Source organism: Lepisma saccharinum, chromosome 7, assembly GCF_977018435.1.
Source record: "Lepisma saccharinum chromosome 7, izLepSacc3.1, whole genome shotgun sequence".
NCBI lineage: Eukaryota > Metazoa > Arthropoda > Insecta > Zygentoma > Lepismatidae > Lepisma > Lepisma saccharinum.
The window spans coordinates 22,183,316-22,198,150 of record NC_139235.1 but is presented as its reverse complement, the minus strand read 5'-3'; the positions used below and the strand labels follow the sequence as shown (position 1 = coordinate 22,198,150).

The 14,835-nt window shown below is 37.5% G+C and overlaps 1 protein-coding gene across 3 annotated transcripts in view; it reads left to right on the top strand.

Annotated features, from left to right (window-relative positions):
- The window catches only part of LOC145989763 (gem-associated protein 8-like), a 54,765-nt gene that overhangs the window by 15,859 nt on the left and 24,071 nt on the right, over window positions 1-14,835 (top strand). The window contains exon 2 of one of the 3 annotated variants that reach the window (XM_083125069.1): window positions 5,810-6,166. In XM_083125069.1, coding sequence (XP_082981195.1) covers window positions 5,843-6,166 — 324 coding nt within the window. In that variant the 5' untranslated portion in view covers window positions 5,810-5,842. The remainder of the gene's footprint in view (window positions 1-5,809; window positions 6,167-14,835) is intronic. The other 2 variants (XM_083125068.1, XM_083125067.1) reach the window with 2 other exon arrangements.

Genomic DNA, 14,835 nt, shown 5'->3' with positions numbered 1-14,835 from the left:
TGACTAAACTTTCAGACTTCTTTTGATTCATTTCTAGTGTTTTCTTAATTTCTATGCATTCATTTTCTACCTGTTTTACATGAGAATCGAAAACCTCTCTCAATTTTTTATGTTGATTTACACACGGAACAGAAACCTCGTTTATCTTCTCTTCCAATTTCGTGCTCAAGTTGACCACTTGTTCCTTTAGTTCATGGGTGCATTCCTTTGTTTTGACCAAATTATCAGACACTTTCTTTTCGACTCGTGCTTCCAATAATTCGAAGTCTTGCCTTAAAAGACCTATACTGGTGCCTACATTACTTACACTGACCTCAACACTATTAATATCCGCTTTGACGTTACTTTCAACACTGTTAATATCAGCTTTGACATTAGCTTCAACACTACTGATATCGGCCTTCACACTTCTAACTTGTTCCGCGAGTCTAGCTTCAAATTGTTTAAAGAGAAACCTCAATTCCTTCTTTGTAGCCATTTTCAATTTCAGTTACTGCTAGCTAAGAATTTTAGTCGCCGTATTCAGTACAACTATTTTATAATTTCGGTGCTAGAATCACAGCACGATATAGTTATTCGTCACTCTTCTTTTCCACATAGAAAAAGTTCAGTACTTACGTTCCAACATCACAGACGAAAAAGTTGAATTCTTCCATCTAACAGCTACTACCAGATTCTAACGACGTAGACGATCGAGTCCTCCTGTTCGTGCGCCATACTTATGACAACGGGAAGTAATAAGAATCAGTTTCCTTGACTTACTATTTATTCAACACAAACATGTAATTGCAGGTATTACACCCCATACAAACGTCAAGCCACTGTTCGATACCCAGTCCGACGTCAAGCGATCTGCCGTTTCAACTGCTAGCACCTCCCCTTTCCCACCTCGCTCGAGCCGCGAGGCATAAGAGCTCTGAGGTCGTTCACCACGTCACAGCGACGTTCCTACCTCTATACACTCGAGTACAAAATTATTCAAATGATACAACTGTCATAATTGCTCGTATATCTCGCTTTTGTAATAACACTTATAACAAGCTAAAAAAAAAATTAGGCACAAAGGCTTTTCGATTTGCCCTTGTATGGATGCAGAACGTATGTATGCAGAACTACATGCATATATACTTCATTTAATACTTATAATTGCAAGTAATGTTGTTGGAAAATGGCTGGATATATATATATATATATTAGGCACACACAGGAGATGTACTATGTAGAAATTTTTCAGCGAAAAATGCAGCTCAGTGGTTAGAACAATGGCACGTTATGCCAGAGACCCGGGTTCGTGTCCTGGTCAAGCCTGCATTTTTCGCTTTAAAATTTCTAAATGTAAAGGGGTTTGATACTAGATTTTTTATTTTAGATATAGTTGAAGAAAAAAACTATCACTGAGGGTACATTTGATAAAAGTGTTGAAAGATGAAGCAATATTTTCTTCTTATCTTTTTACTTTATGTGCATGTTTCTATGCCAAATTCAAACATTGAAAATTATGTTAGTATATCATTAGATTCTATTTACAAAATATATACAAAACTACTCTGAGTAATGTGGGTGTATATACATACCATGTAGCTATATTTAATACGCCTACTGAAATATGAAGGTAACACTTGAATTAAAGAAAGCCTGCATTTTTGCAACTACTGCTAATGTGTAGCTATGAATTCCAGGTTGAAAGTTGTATTTTAAATTTAGTTATGAGTGTCTTTTTACAGTAGAGAGGTAAATGGAAGCTGTGGAACAAGAAAAATGAAGTCAAGTAATGTATTTTCATCGATTTTAAAGGCTTTTGGGAGAAAGCCAAAAAATACCCAACCAACAAAGCCACGGAAAAAACTCCGCTTTTACCCCCAACTTCCAACTCTACTGAGAATAAATATTTTCTGTCCTTCAATAAATCTTCGAAAGCATCAAACGATGGCACCAAAACTTCTGTTCTTACAAATGCAGAGTATTCATTATAAACTTCTATTTCTAGCAGTCTACTTACCCCATTTGGCATTACATCCTCCTATGAGTTGTTCTACACAACTCAAATGTTGAACAACATTAAGACAATTATTCTCAGTTTAATATAGTATTAATTTTTGGAGTATTTATTCTTATCATTTTTAAGTGGCAGAGTGGTTAGCACAGTGTGCTATGGGTACAGTAGCGTACGTAGGATTTTATCAAGGGGGGGGTTATTTCTAAAACTATCTCCAAATTCACATTACCATTGTTTTATTATACTTTAATTAAATAATAATAATCACAATTAATTAATAATACTTTTAATTAATTATCTGAATTACAACTAATACTACTACTAATACCACTACTACTATTAAGTACTAGAGATCTACATAAATATAGTATTTACGAAAGCAATAAAACAATATCACTTTCTAGTCATTCGATTTTTATCATATTCTGGGAGCTTTTTTTTTTTGTTAAGAAATAATTATCTGGTCAACGAGGTGAGACATTTTAAGTGTGAAGAAAATCCATAAAAAACAAGAAAATATATTAAAATAAATTAAAATAATCAAAGTATGGAACTCATCCAAGGAGCTGCGGTGGTCTGGTCGGTAGAGTGTCTGACAACCACACGGGAGATCCAGGTTCGATTCTCGGAATTGGTTGTAATTTTTCCGGCTTCTTCCCCGCATAAATGTCCCCGATAATTCACATCTGGATTGTCACTCTGTTCTTGCCAACAAAACATTTTACAATAGATAAGCTTATTGTCGTTTGAATAATTGTCTAGTCAACAAGGTGAGACATTTTAAAAGAGAGACATTCAAACATGCTGCGGTAAACAATGGGAGGGCGGACTGGTGACTGTTCTTGTCCGCCTAGCCTTTGTCTATGCATTAGCCGCTTACAACGAACCAAGAACTTTCTTTAGTTAATTCTCATTGTTCACACAAAAAATACATGTTCATTGAACACTGGCATATGTAGAGGGTAGGCTGATGGGGTTACAGCCCCTACTGAAATTTTGAGAAAATCAGAATTTTCAAATAAAAATCCGTTAAGAACTTTAAAAAATCAAAATGTGTAAATGCGAAACCTCTTTTAAAGTGAGTCCCGATTACCATTTTTGTCTTTGAATACAATTTTAATAGACTGAAAAGCTCCAAAAATACGAAATATTTTATTATGCATCCTGCCTTCCAAAACGAAGGCATGTGATATCCACATTTACTATTCCAGCCCATCCCGAAAAAAAAATCCTGCGTACACCAGTGTATTGAACATTGTTGCAACTGAGATACAAAACAAGTTTTCTCTCTTTTAAATCATACGAGGGAGGATCAAATGAAAACCTTAAAAGTGCAATAAATGCTAGAATGTAACAATGAAAAGGAAATCGTACCAGTTATTTTTCAACGTAGTCCCCTTGACGTTCAATGCAAGTATTCCACCGTTTCGGAAGTGCATGGATACCACGGTGGAAGAATTCTTTTGATCAAGATTGTAGCCACTCGTGCACCGCATTTTTCACCTCTTCATTGCTTTGGAAATGCTTGCCTCCCATCGCCTCTTTGAGTGGTCCAAACAAATGAAAGTCACTGGGGGCAAGGTCTGGTGAATAGGGTGGATGGATGACACTCAAATTTGATGTCATCGATAGTCTCAACGGTCAAACAGGCAGTATGCGGTCGGGCGTTGTCATGCTGTAGGAGTACTCCTGAGGACAAAAGTCCTCGCCGTTTACGCCTGATTGCAGGGCGAAGTTCATTTTTCAGCATGTTTGAATACGAGGCACTGGTTACTGTCACTCCTTTGTCCATGCACTGTTCCAAAATTATTCCCTTAGAATCCCAGAAGAGAGTGAGCATGACCTTTCCTGCTGATGGTTGAGTGCGGAATTTTTTTGGTTTTGGTGAAGAGCTATGCCGCCATTCCTTGCTCGCTTTCTTGGTTTCTGGTTGATGATAGTGAACCCAGGTCTCATCGCCTGTAACAATCCTGTCCAGAAATGCATCACCCTCGGCGTTGAAACGACGCAAAAGTTCTTCACAGGCGTCGACGCGACGATCTTTCAATTCAGCGGTCAACTGACGTGGGACCCATCTTGCCGATACCTTATTGAAATTCAGAACATTATGCATAATTTGTTGTGCTGAACCAAAGCTCATATTCAATATTGTTGCGATTTCTTTCAGGGTAATATGCCTGTTGTCCTTTACAAGCTGTTCCACTAGCGCAATGTTGTCGTCGGTCACTACGCGGTGAGCCTGTCCCGGTCGAGGAGCATCCTCCACGGATGTTACGCCACTTTTAAACTTCCTACACCACTCGTATACTTGCTGCAGGGACAAACACGAATCACCATACTTTGCTGCCATCCTGCGGTGAATTTCAATTGGTTTCACACCTTCACTACTCAAAAACCGGATCACCGAACGCTGTTCTAATGCTGTGCATGTGGACAGTGGGGCGGCCATCTTGAAACTGCTCCTGAAACTGGCGCTTGTTTGACTAGACTCTTCTGCCACCTACTGAAGAAAGAGAATACTGTTAGAAACAATATTGCCAACTTTCATAGCAATACCACAACATTTGAAATTTATAATAAACTTTTAAGGTTTTCATTTGATACTCCCTCGTAGTTGCCCTCATATTTTATTTTTAAGAATACTTGTTAATTTTCAAGGCTTTCTCTCTGAAAGACGCATGTGTTTGGAATGCTGTGCTTTTCTCCGTGCTGCATGGAAATAATAATTCAAATTATTATTATTTTTATTATTATTATTAGTAGTAGTAGTAGTAGTAATAGTAATAGTATTGTCCCAGATCTTTGACTGTGGTAAATTGGCCATTTAATTTTTTTTCCACAGCATTTTTCATAACATTTCACAAGCTCAAGGAGGGGGGTTTAAACCCTGTAACCCCCCCCCCTTTGTGCATGAAGTGGACTTAAAAACAAACTCAACAACAACATGATGCTGGGGGTCCCAGGTTCGAATCTCGGCCTGGACATTGGTGTTCTTTATCTGAGTGTCCCTTCATCAGTTTTACAAATTGTGAAACTTAAAGTAATTGCTTTTGTAGTAGTTTGTCTACATGGAATTTAGAACAGTTATATTTGGTACATTAAATAATATTTTAATTGTGCAGTCAGCGTTTGCATTGCTTGTATTATATTTTTACCACTACGCTGCTCATCATCAACAGTAGCACAAATACTGAATAAAAGCAATTTTTTACTATTATAGTCAGGGGTAGAAATATACAGGGCACCTGGTTTCCATGGCACCTGAAAATTTTCACCTAGTGCCTGAATTTTTAAATTCAGTTAGAAAACATTTTTTAAAAATATTTTGAGTTGTCTTATGGAAATTCCATTACCTTTTTTTTAAAAAAAATAGTAAGTATAGTATGTGTTTTTAAAAATATTTGTGCATTTTCTGTATCATGTGTATCATTATTGGCATAAATGTTTGCACTGTTGGTAGCCAAATTATAAAATCTGCATCGATATCGTGGAGTCGGCCATATATTAGAAAGTATTGCATAGTTAATCAAGCTGTTAGCAGTTGAGCCTTCTTCAGTAAGGGCACTCTGACACTAGAATAAATTACTTTTAATCCAATTTTGTATTAATTAATAAACGAAATGTTTTAAGATCACATTTCATGGCTTAGTTTAGTTTGATTCATGGCTTTCTTGGCCCACATTTGAAAAAAAAAAATGTCTCCTGAGAAAAAGGTGCTGACGCCTGAATTATTTTTTAGTGTTTTGTCTACCCATGATTATAGTTTCCTTTAAGATATAATAACATGAAAAAATAATCATTACATAGTGTTAGGATAAACATTGTAATCATTTCAGACAGAGACCAATGGATTCTGACGAGGACAGCAACATAGACACAGCCTCCAGTTCCAGTGAGGAGCAGGCAGGCACTTCAGGCAAACAGGAGTACATCGATCATGAAAGGAAGAAGGAGGATACTGAGCACAGAACGCCTGAGCCTGAATCAAGCAGAATGATCCGGTTTGACACTTCGGGCTTCGAGTGGTTCTGGCGAAACTACTACAGGACTTTCGATTGGCAACGGACACAGCAGTTCGCATATTGGAAATCCTACACGATCGCCCTGCAGCAGGAGAATATGATGTTGCACAAAATGGTTAAAGACATGGTTTCAAGTCCGATCGTGCCTGTAAGTGATTTCTTCCTTGTTCTTTGTAGCTCAACAGTGGTAATTGATTCATGTTTAATTGTTGTACTTTTAACCACTGTTTTTTTTTGTTTTTTTTTACTTTGGGCACCTATATTTCAGAGACTGGTTCTGTCTGTCCTCAGGTTTCTGTATTCATCTGCCCGTAGTCAAGGATGTATTTGGGAGGTCAAGTGTGTCCGGGAGGATTATTTATTGGTGGCCAAGTCTCCTCCTCCAATGGTCAGGATTAGGGGTGGTCACAAAATCTTGATATCCTGATAGAACAGATTTGATGAAGAATTTGTAGAAAATCCACACAGTGAAATACGAAAATGACAAATATAAGAATATGTGGACAGTCCATAAAATGGATAAACAATAGGCCGGAGCTGATGGCGATGTATCGGTATCGGAAAGTATCGGTTGAAATTCATCTACCGATACTAACAGATACTTTTCCTGAATATTGGTCCTTCACGGGGCCTGCGAAGATGCTGCACGACACTTTCGCAGAGTCCAATTATCCTGGAAATTATGCAAAATTCGAACTTTATTCTTATTTTGCAACAATTTTGCATGAAAAAGTGTAGTTTGTGATTTCAAAACATCTATTTGAATATTCTGGTTTAATTGTAGAATAGTCTAAAGCAAATTTCTTTGTAAATTGATACACGTAATCAGAGAAGAATATTTACACGCACTTATTGGTCAATATTTTGAACAAATTTTAATTATTACAACTTTCAAGTATTGGTATTGGTGGGAATCGGTAAGAGTATCGGCATCGCTATCGGCTCAGCCCTAATGAACAATAAAACTGTCCAGATAATGCATACATTCGGATATCAGAATATCTGGATATTTAAAATTCAGATAGAAAATTATCCAATATCCAGATAAAATGTTATCCAGATTTGGCCATCCCTAGTCTGGATAAGGCCTTTTTTTTTTTGTTTTTTCATTTCATCCCACAACCATTCAGGGACTGACAGGTGCACGTAAGCCTCACTGAAGTAGAACGAAAGGTGAATTTTCAAGTTAATTACTTCAAGTGTCAAAACTTCTCTGACATGTGGAACCTGGACCACCTAATCCTCCCTGGCAGTTTAATTCCAAGAACAGGTGTTACCTACACCACTAGATAAGCTGAAGCCTAGGCTACCGATAGATAATTCTCCCAAGCACCCTGTTTATGGGTCATTCCATGCCAAATCAACAAAGTCCACAACCCGACCATCTCAGAATTTTCTGAAACTCTACTATTTGGTAGTCTTCAAGAAGATATGAAATCCTGAGAAATTCCTGTGTGGCGTAGTTATGGAGTTTTGGGGGCTTGAAAATACAAAAAATTGTTGATTTTTAGTCTGCGCCCAAGACTTTTATGGATAACTGCTCTTACCCTAATTGACTTACAGAGCTGGTTGTAGTCTTGTTTGAAAGGACATGAAATAAGCTTTCCAATGGCTTATCACATCACTATATTTAGGATAAAATCTTTTCAAGGTCATCCACTTTGACTTTGGACTTTGAACTTTTGAAGATGCATATCTGGGATTTCCTTGGAACTGAAATATATTGTTAACACAAGGTTACACTATAACATAACTGAATTTGAAGTTGGGACGATTATGGGATAATTAAAGAGAAACAATTTAATTAGTATCGGTGTATTTTTTCAGCCGGTCATTTCTAGTGGTAGTTTGTTTTCTACAGTAGTGAAAAATGGACAAGAATGTTTGTTTCCTGAGAAATAACTTACATGCACATAGTTCACAGGTTGTTCTTCAGTATTCATTCAATCAGTCCTTGCATGGCAAGCTGGCTTTCGTCCGTTGTTAAAGTGTACGTTCTTCTTGTAGCAGTGGAAGGGTCCACTTTTGTTAGAACATTGCATGTTGGGACCCAACAAATGTCCAGTTGAACCAAATGGGGACATAAAAATGATCCTGAGGGTCCATGAGGTTGAAGAAAGTTAATTTGTAAGTCACCGGTGTCTTCAGACAATTTCTGAACACACTAGCCACCAGTTGTTATTATATTCACAAGTAAAATATCCAGTAATATCTGTAAATTCTAAGGCATTTGAACATATAATGAAACGATGTTCTATAAATTCATCACATGTAGAATAACGTTTCATATGCATGACATCTTTTGTAAAAGGAAGTACTGCATGAACCTTTTGGATTCCTGGAATGGAAATCGATCACACAACATAGAAAAATCATCTTCATGGTAGGCAACATTGATGAAATTTTTGCAATTTTTGTAGTGTGCTGCTGCTTCGTCACAAAAGTAAAATATCTTTGCCCAGTTGTCAGAACCAAATTTATCCTTCAAAAATGTAATAAGTACTTTCTGGAGTAAGTGAACTAATCCTGTATCATGCTATCTGATACGGTAACCAAATTTTCAGTTATAACTGTCAAAGAATTGGGATTTCCATAATAGTAATAAAAATAATAAATAGTGAATGGATATATTTTTGTTGCTTGACCATTATTCCAGTGAAAACCTTGTGAGGCATCTTGCAACACAGGAGTAATTTTCTACAGAATCACAAAGTACAATGTAGTGCCTATCAAGAACTGTTTGTTTTAAATGCTTGAGAAATTAAGCTTGTTGGCATGAAAGAATTTCCGATCAGGTGCGCATTTTTTCGACTAGAATTTCTATGAATTCTGCAGGCTTCATTGATGTTTCAAGTGTTGATCTGTCTGTGGATATCCACTGTTTGTTCCTGCTTTGGTGTTAATTTCCAGGTGATAGTTATTAATTTCAAAATATTAAAAAAAAAAGTCCTCTCAAATTAAAACTGTCACACTAAACACACTATATATTCAACATTCTACCACACTTGTTTCAAACAAGACTCCTGCACACGTTCTTCACTTTCTAGTTGCAGAAGTATTGCACATTAGCAAGTCTGCAATGCAATAGTGCAGTGTTGCAAACTCTCACTAGAAATGACCAGCTGAAAAAATACACCGACTCTAATTAAATTGTTTCTCTTTAATTATCCCATAATCGTCCCAACTTCAAATTCGGTTATGTTATAGTGTAACCTTGTGTTAACAATATATTTCAGTTCCAAGGAAATCCCAGATATGCATCTTCAATAGTTCAAGGTCCAAAGTCAAAGTGGATGACCTTGAAAAGATTTTATTCTAAATATAGTGATGTGATACGCCATTGGAAAGCTTATTTCATGTCCTTTCAAACAAGACTACAACCAGCTCTGTAAGTCAATTAGGGTAAGAGCAATTATCCATGAAAGGCTCGGGCGCAGACTAAAAATCGACAATTTTTTGTATTTTCAAGCCCCCAAAACTCCATAACTATGCCACACTGGAAGCTACAATTTCTCAGGATTTCGTATCTTCATGACGACTACCAAATAGTAGAGTTTCAGAAAAATTAGAGATGGTCGGGTCAGAAATGACACTTTTTTTTTTGTTGATTTGGCATGGAATGACCCTTATATTACACATTACACTATAATCATGGATATGGACACCCTTCCCAAACACATACTGTCTTCGAGTATTATGGACAGATGAATAGTTAGACACAAATACACAGCCCCGAGAATGGAGGCAGAACCAGTCTCTGATGTGTAAGTACAGTCACGGACACTACTGGCTTGTAACGATTCCATTGAAAGTCAATGTATTCATTACAAGCTGGCAGTGTCTGTGACTGTACAAATAGAAAGTAGCAATGGTGGTTATAAGTCCACCAATTCAACATTCTTCCTTCATGTTTGCCAAATAAGTGAAATTTGAATTTTCCCACATGGTAGGACTTCAAGAAGTTTCAGGGAAAAAAATGAATTGTAACCCTTATTTTCCAAACCTAGCTTAACATTTATACACACACTAGTGTAACTTAGCACATTATGTTGAAATAGTTCTGAACAAACCTTATTTAAATGAATTTACAAGCACTCAAAAGTAAATAATATTTGGTGAATTGTCTGAATTGTTGGTGGAATATATCTCTGCAGAATGAATTTCACTGATGAGTTGTTTGTTCTGAAGCAGGCTATTGTGAAATGACACATTCCTCACAAAAAATGAGTGCCACCAAAACATTACTTGGCAAAGTTTTAATTATTTTTAGAATAATTTAGTTTCCTATTCTTCATCTTCTATTTCTTTAACTATCCTACTCAGCTGACTCTTTGTTCCCTTCCATGTCCCAAAACAATCATCCACATATCTACAAAACAGAATTATCTTGTCTCCTCCTGTCAGTGAAGGAGTACCATTACTCAGTCACCTGCCAAGAGGCGATGCATGTAAATTCCTTTAGAGAAATCGTCCAAGATATGGACTGTCAACATGAAGTGTTTTTGTGTGTCTAGACACCCTGCTGTGTGAATAAATACCTTCTGGTTGTGTACTCCACATTCAGAGCATCCCACAGCTGAGAAGTTGACGGAAGGAAATCCAGGTTGCCCAGATAATATTGTACAACGTTCTTCAGTGTGCAGTGCCAGCCATCAAAGTACAATCTCCCAGATTCCTGCAACATACACCCTGATTTCCAAAGATCACAGAGCTCAGAAACATATCTTTGGGAATGAGGTGAAAAGTTAGAAGTTTCTTCAGGAGACATGAGAATGCCCTTGTGTTCAGATCCTCCCATGGCAAGTTCTGCTGAAAACAAGGAAGAAGAGAATGAAGGAGAAGTTGTAGCTAAAATGCATGCCAAGAGATGACAAGAAGAAAGTTTTTGAGAGCATGAAGAGAGACAGAATGATTGCATATCTCAATGCAATCTTTGAGAATCTATGCTGTATGTACAACAGCTGATGGCCAGGAAACCAGTGGCGTGCCCAGCATTTTTGAAAGGGAGGGTTTATGTATACTTTTCTTGGTAGTCTGCTCTCATTTTGTCACATTTTCCTACCTTTGACATTCTTTTTTTTAGGAATACTGGGCAAAAGGAGGGGGTTATAACCCCTATCAACCTCCCCCTTCGGCACGCAACTGCAGGAAACTAAACAGTGATGTTAATAACAACATAAACAAGAAAATGTGTTTACGCAGAAGAAAAATGAACAAGCTGGAGACATTTCTACGCAGCTTGCAACTGGAAATCTCCGGGATGGAAGACGGCAAGAGAAGTTCATGAAAATGGGAGTAACTTCATCCACAGGTTCCTTGCGATAGAAGACATGGTTTTGTATTCTTTCAGGGAACAAGTACAAAATAGCTGCATGTCCAAAGTTACGATAAAAACAAAATTAGGTTTCAAATCTAGTTTACACCAGGCATGGATGTTTGTTTACATAAAAGAAAACCTGAAAATAAACATACCAAAATACCCCAACCTAGGGGATGCAATTTTTCGCTGACAACTGTCCAGTGCTCAGCCAACAACCAAGGGCAATTACATCCCACAATTATCGATATCTAGACCCAAGCCAGCTGTAATTAGATTGTTGCAATAAAAAACATCAGGACACTGTGTAATGGTAGAAGAAAAATATTAATACATGACCACATACTTACAACAGCTCTGCATCTTTACACTGTCACCCTCATTCACAAACGAGCATCAGCTTGCGTGAACTTATCACTGGTAGCAAACAAATGACAATTGCAATGCGCAGAGCGTCATATAAGCAAGAAGGACTGGTCTTTCCAGCCATATACAAAGCACTTTCGGAGTACTACATCCTAGCTTCTGAGAACTGGAGATACACGGTTTTTCTCTTGCGAGAAAACAAACTTTTCCCGACTAGAGGGTATGAATGTTGCACGAGAACTGTCTGAGCAAAACTTTTTCTTTACCGGAGGGTTGAAGCGTTGAACAGGGACTGTGCCCACAGTCTTCCACCCACAGAGTTTCTTGCATCTTCCTGTTCCAGGGGTATTGTCCTTCCTTCCTATTGGTTCATGGGCTATAACTCCACCCACACGTGGCCTCACGTACTAACCGAGGAGGGGTGATAGCGTAGCAAGAAAACACAACTCCTTGTTCGCGGGCTGATTTGGAGAGTGGAAAAAGTATCTGGTTCTAATTAATTTAAGCCGCTCGTAACTTTGGTGCGAGCACCTCACTTCTGATAATTCGTTAAGTTTAGGCTTTTCCTGGCTGTCTTAACTTCACTGGCACAAATATATATTCTCGAGCGAGGTGGGAGTTCAACATCCCGCACTTTTTACTCTTGTCACTAAACTGTCAATGAGGCAGACTGGCTTGCGGAAGCTACGACCTCGGCCCAGGGAACATAGCAATAATGGCATGTTCCTGTAGGCCATCGGAGGGAGATTGGAGTTTATTGCGGGATCACACTGGTTTCTTTATCTTGACTTAGTTTCGTTGATTAAGCTCATGCCTGGATTCATGGGAAAGAATGCCCAGAGACAGCTGTGTCATTTTCCAGAGAGCAAAAAATCTTGGGGAAGTTTGAAGCAAGACCGGGGTGGTAATGGTAACTTGGTCATAACGAGCATGTGTGATTTCACTAGGGAAACAATGTGTTTTTACCAAGTGGTTTTTGTGAATTTCCTTTACTTTGTGAGACAATGGTTGACTAACTTCCAGGAGTTGTTTACCCTTACTGGACAAGTCTCAAAATACCAATTTTTTTCCAGGAGATGGTGATTTTTTTTGCTGTTTGAAAAAATTATGTAAAATATGTTGCTAAGTGTAACTATTTTTTTTTCTGAAATCTACAACACACCCTCTTTCCACACATATATGATATGTTACATTTTATATAAATTTACTCACATTATGAATTTTTTTCTGTAACAGTTTTTTTAAAGTAAAAAATAAAACCTTGTAATAAATGTTACTGAAAATATTGTCGATACAAAATATAGAAATAGTTAATGAAAAATAACCAAAAACTTCTTTGGATTTAAATAATCACCAAATGTGAAGTGAAGTGAAATCCTCATAAAAAAATTCCACAATGAGCATATAAATTACTGTGCTGTTCTTAACAGTATAAACAAAATTCGACGAGAGTTCAAGTAAAATTCAGCAATGAATAAAATGTGATATATATATAGTGGTTGTAATTTGAAAGACAGACTTGCATAAGAGGCGAAATGCAATTCTAGTCTCATCGTTCATTCACAGTAGAATTTTATAGTGAATGACGGGTGTCTGTCCCTTGTCTGGAAAGGGTTAATAAACTGCAAATACCAGTAATTAAATTTTTCGTAATTTTTTATCGCAACCAAAGTGAAATATATGTTTGTCTTTCGTGCAGATATATTTTCTCTTTGTTAAGGGTGGAGAGACAATTACCCCTAGGTCCTTCTCTCTGCAGCCAGCTGCTGAGCACTGTTGCCAGCTTTGCTCTTTTGGAGCCAGATCTGGCTCATTTCGTGCACTCGTTTGGCTGTGAACTGTGGAACCCACCCCCGTGCCCCACTATAATGCCATCACTGGCTTCGGCCCACGAAGACCAACTTTTGCCATGAGTATATATTTTGTGATGTGATATTGTTATATTGGTTACGTCACCCCACCCCTAGTACCTCCCCACCTACTTTTATGTAGCTGAGGTGAAGTTGATAATATTGTTATCCGGGAATCCTTTATTTTCGATTTCATACGACCGTCGGTGGTTTATTCAGATGAGTGATGCCGCCAGATCTAGACAGTGAAAACTTAGAATAAATTGTCATCAATTTAAAGTTAAAGGTAATAGCAGTGCCCCCACCCCTCTGTCACCTAAAATTACCCTAGGAGGCACTTTATGCAGCCTTCGTTAATGTAGCTCCTTGAAAGTCAACTTTAGCTTTATTTAATGTGAATTTAGCTCTTTTATGCACATCAGGTTTGACAACACTGTCGTAGGAGGCAAGAAGAAATGCATTACACTTATGGAATCCTTATTTTATTCATTCTCTCGATATATATCAAACATCCAATGATGTAGAATAATACATGGATGGAAAAAGACACGTTGAACTATGTCTTAGTTGTAGGAACAGTCGAAACTCTCATTTGATTAGCCGTAACTTGAAGTTGAAGTTGATTTTTCAGAAGGAATACATAGGATTCTGTAAATACTTCTTGATCATATTTTTCAAACATTGTGTCTAGCTTAATAATTGCCTTAAAAAAAACACTTCCATGTGCAACAAGGAGAGAAATTCTTTTTCTCTTGTTCTTTTGGTAGTAGTGCCCATTTTGACGATAATGAAATAAATGCACAGCCGGTGCGTAATTGTCACTTTTCCCCTTAACTGAGATATAATTTGTCACACCTAAGCAGTGGCATGGCATGAGTTTTTCAAAAGTGTTAACTGACCATGAATGTAACTAGGAGGGCTATAAGATGTTATCTCCACTTCCCAAATGGCTTTGATCTTTATTTTCGTTCGTTTTCTTTTTACAACTCAGTGATTTATCTGCACACACCACTGAAAAAAACTCCCAACTAATAAGGTGGTTAGTGCGAAAATCAAGCAAATAACAGAATTTGACATTGCTAGTGACCGTCCGTTTGTCGACAACACCCATGTTTTCCAATCTCATGGCAGAATGCTCAAGTGGAAAGGAAGTCCAGCTGTACTACTGTTCCCAACGGTTTGCCTAAATCATGAATTGCACCAACTCGTGTATTACTTAACTGCTGTCAGGTGTCATGAAATTCAGCCTTGGCTTCTGCAGATAAATGAATTTCTGACGCATGT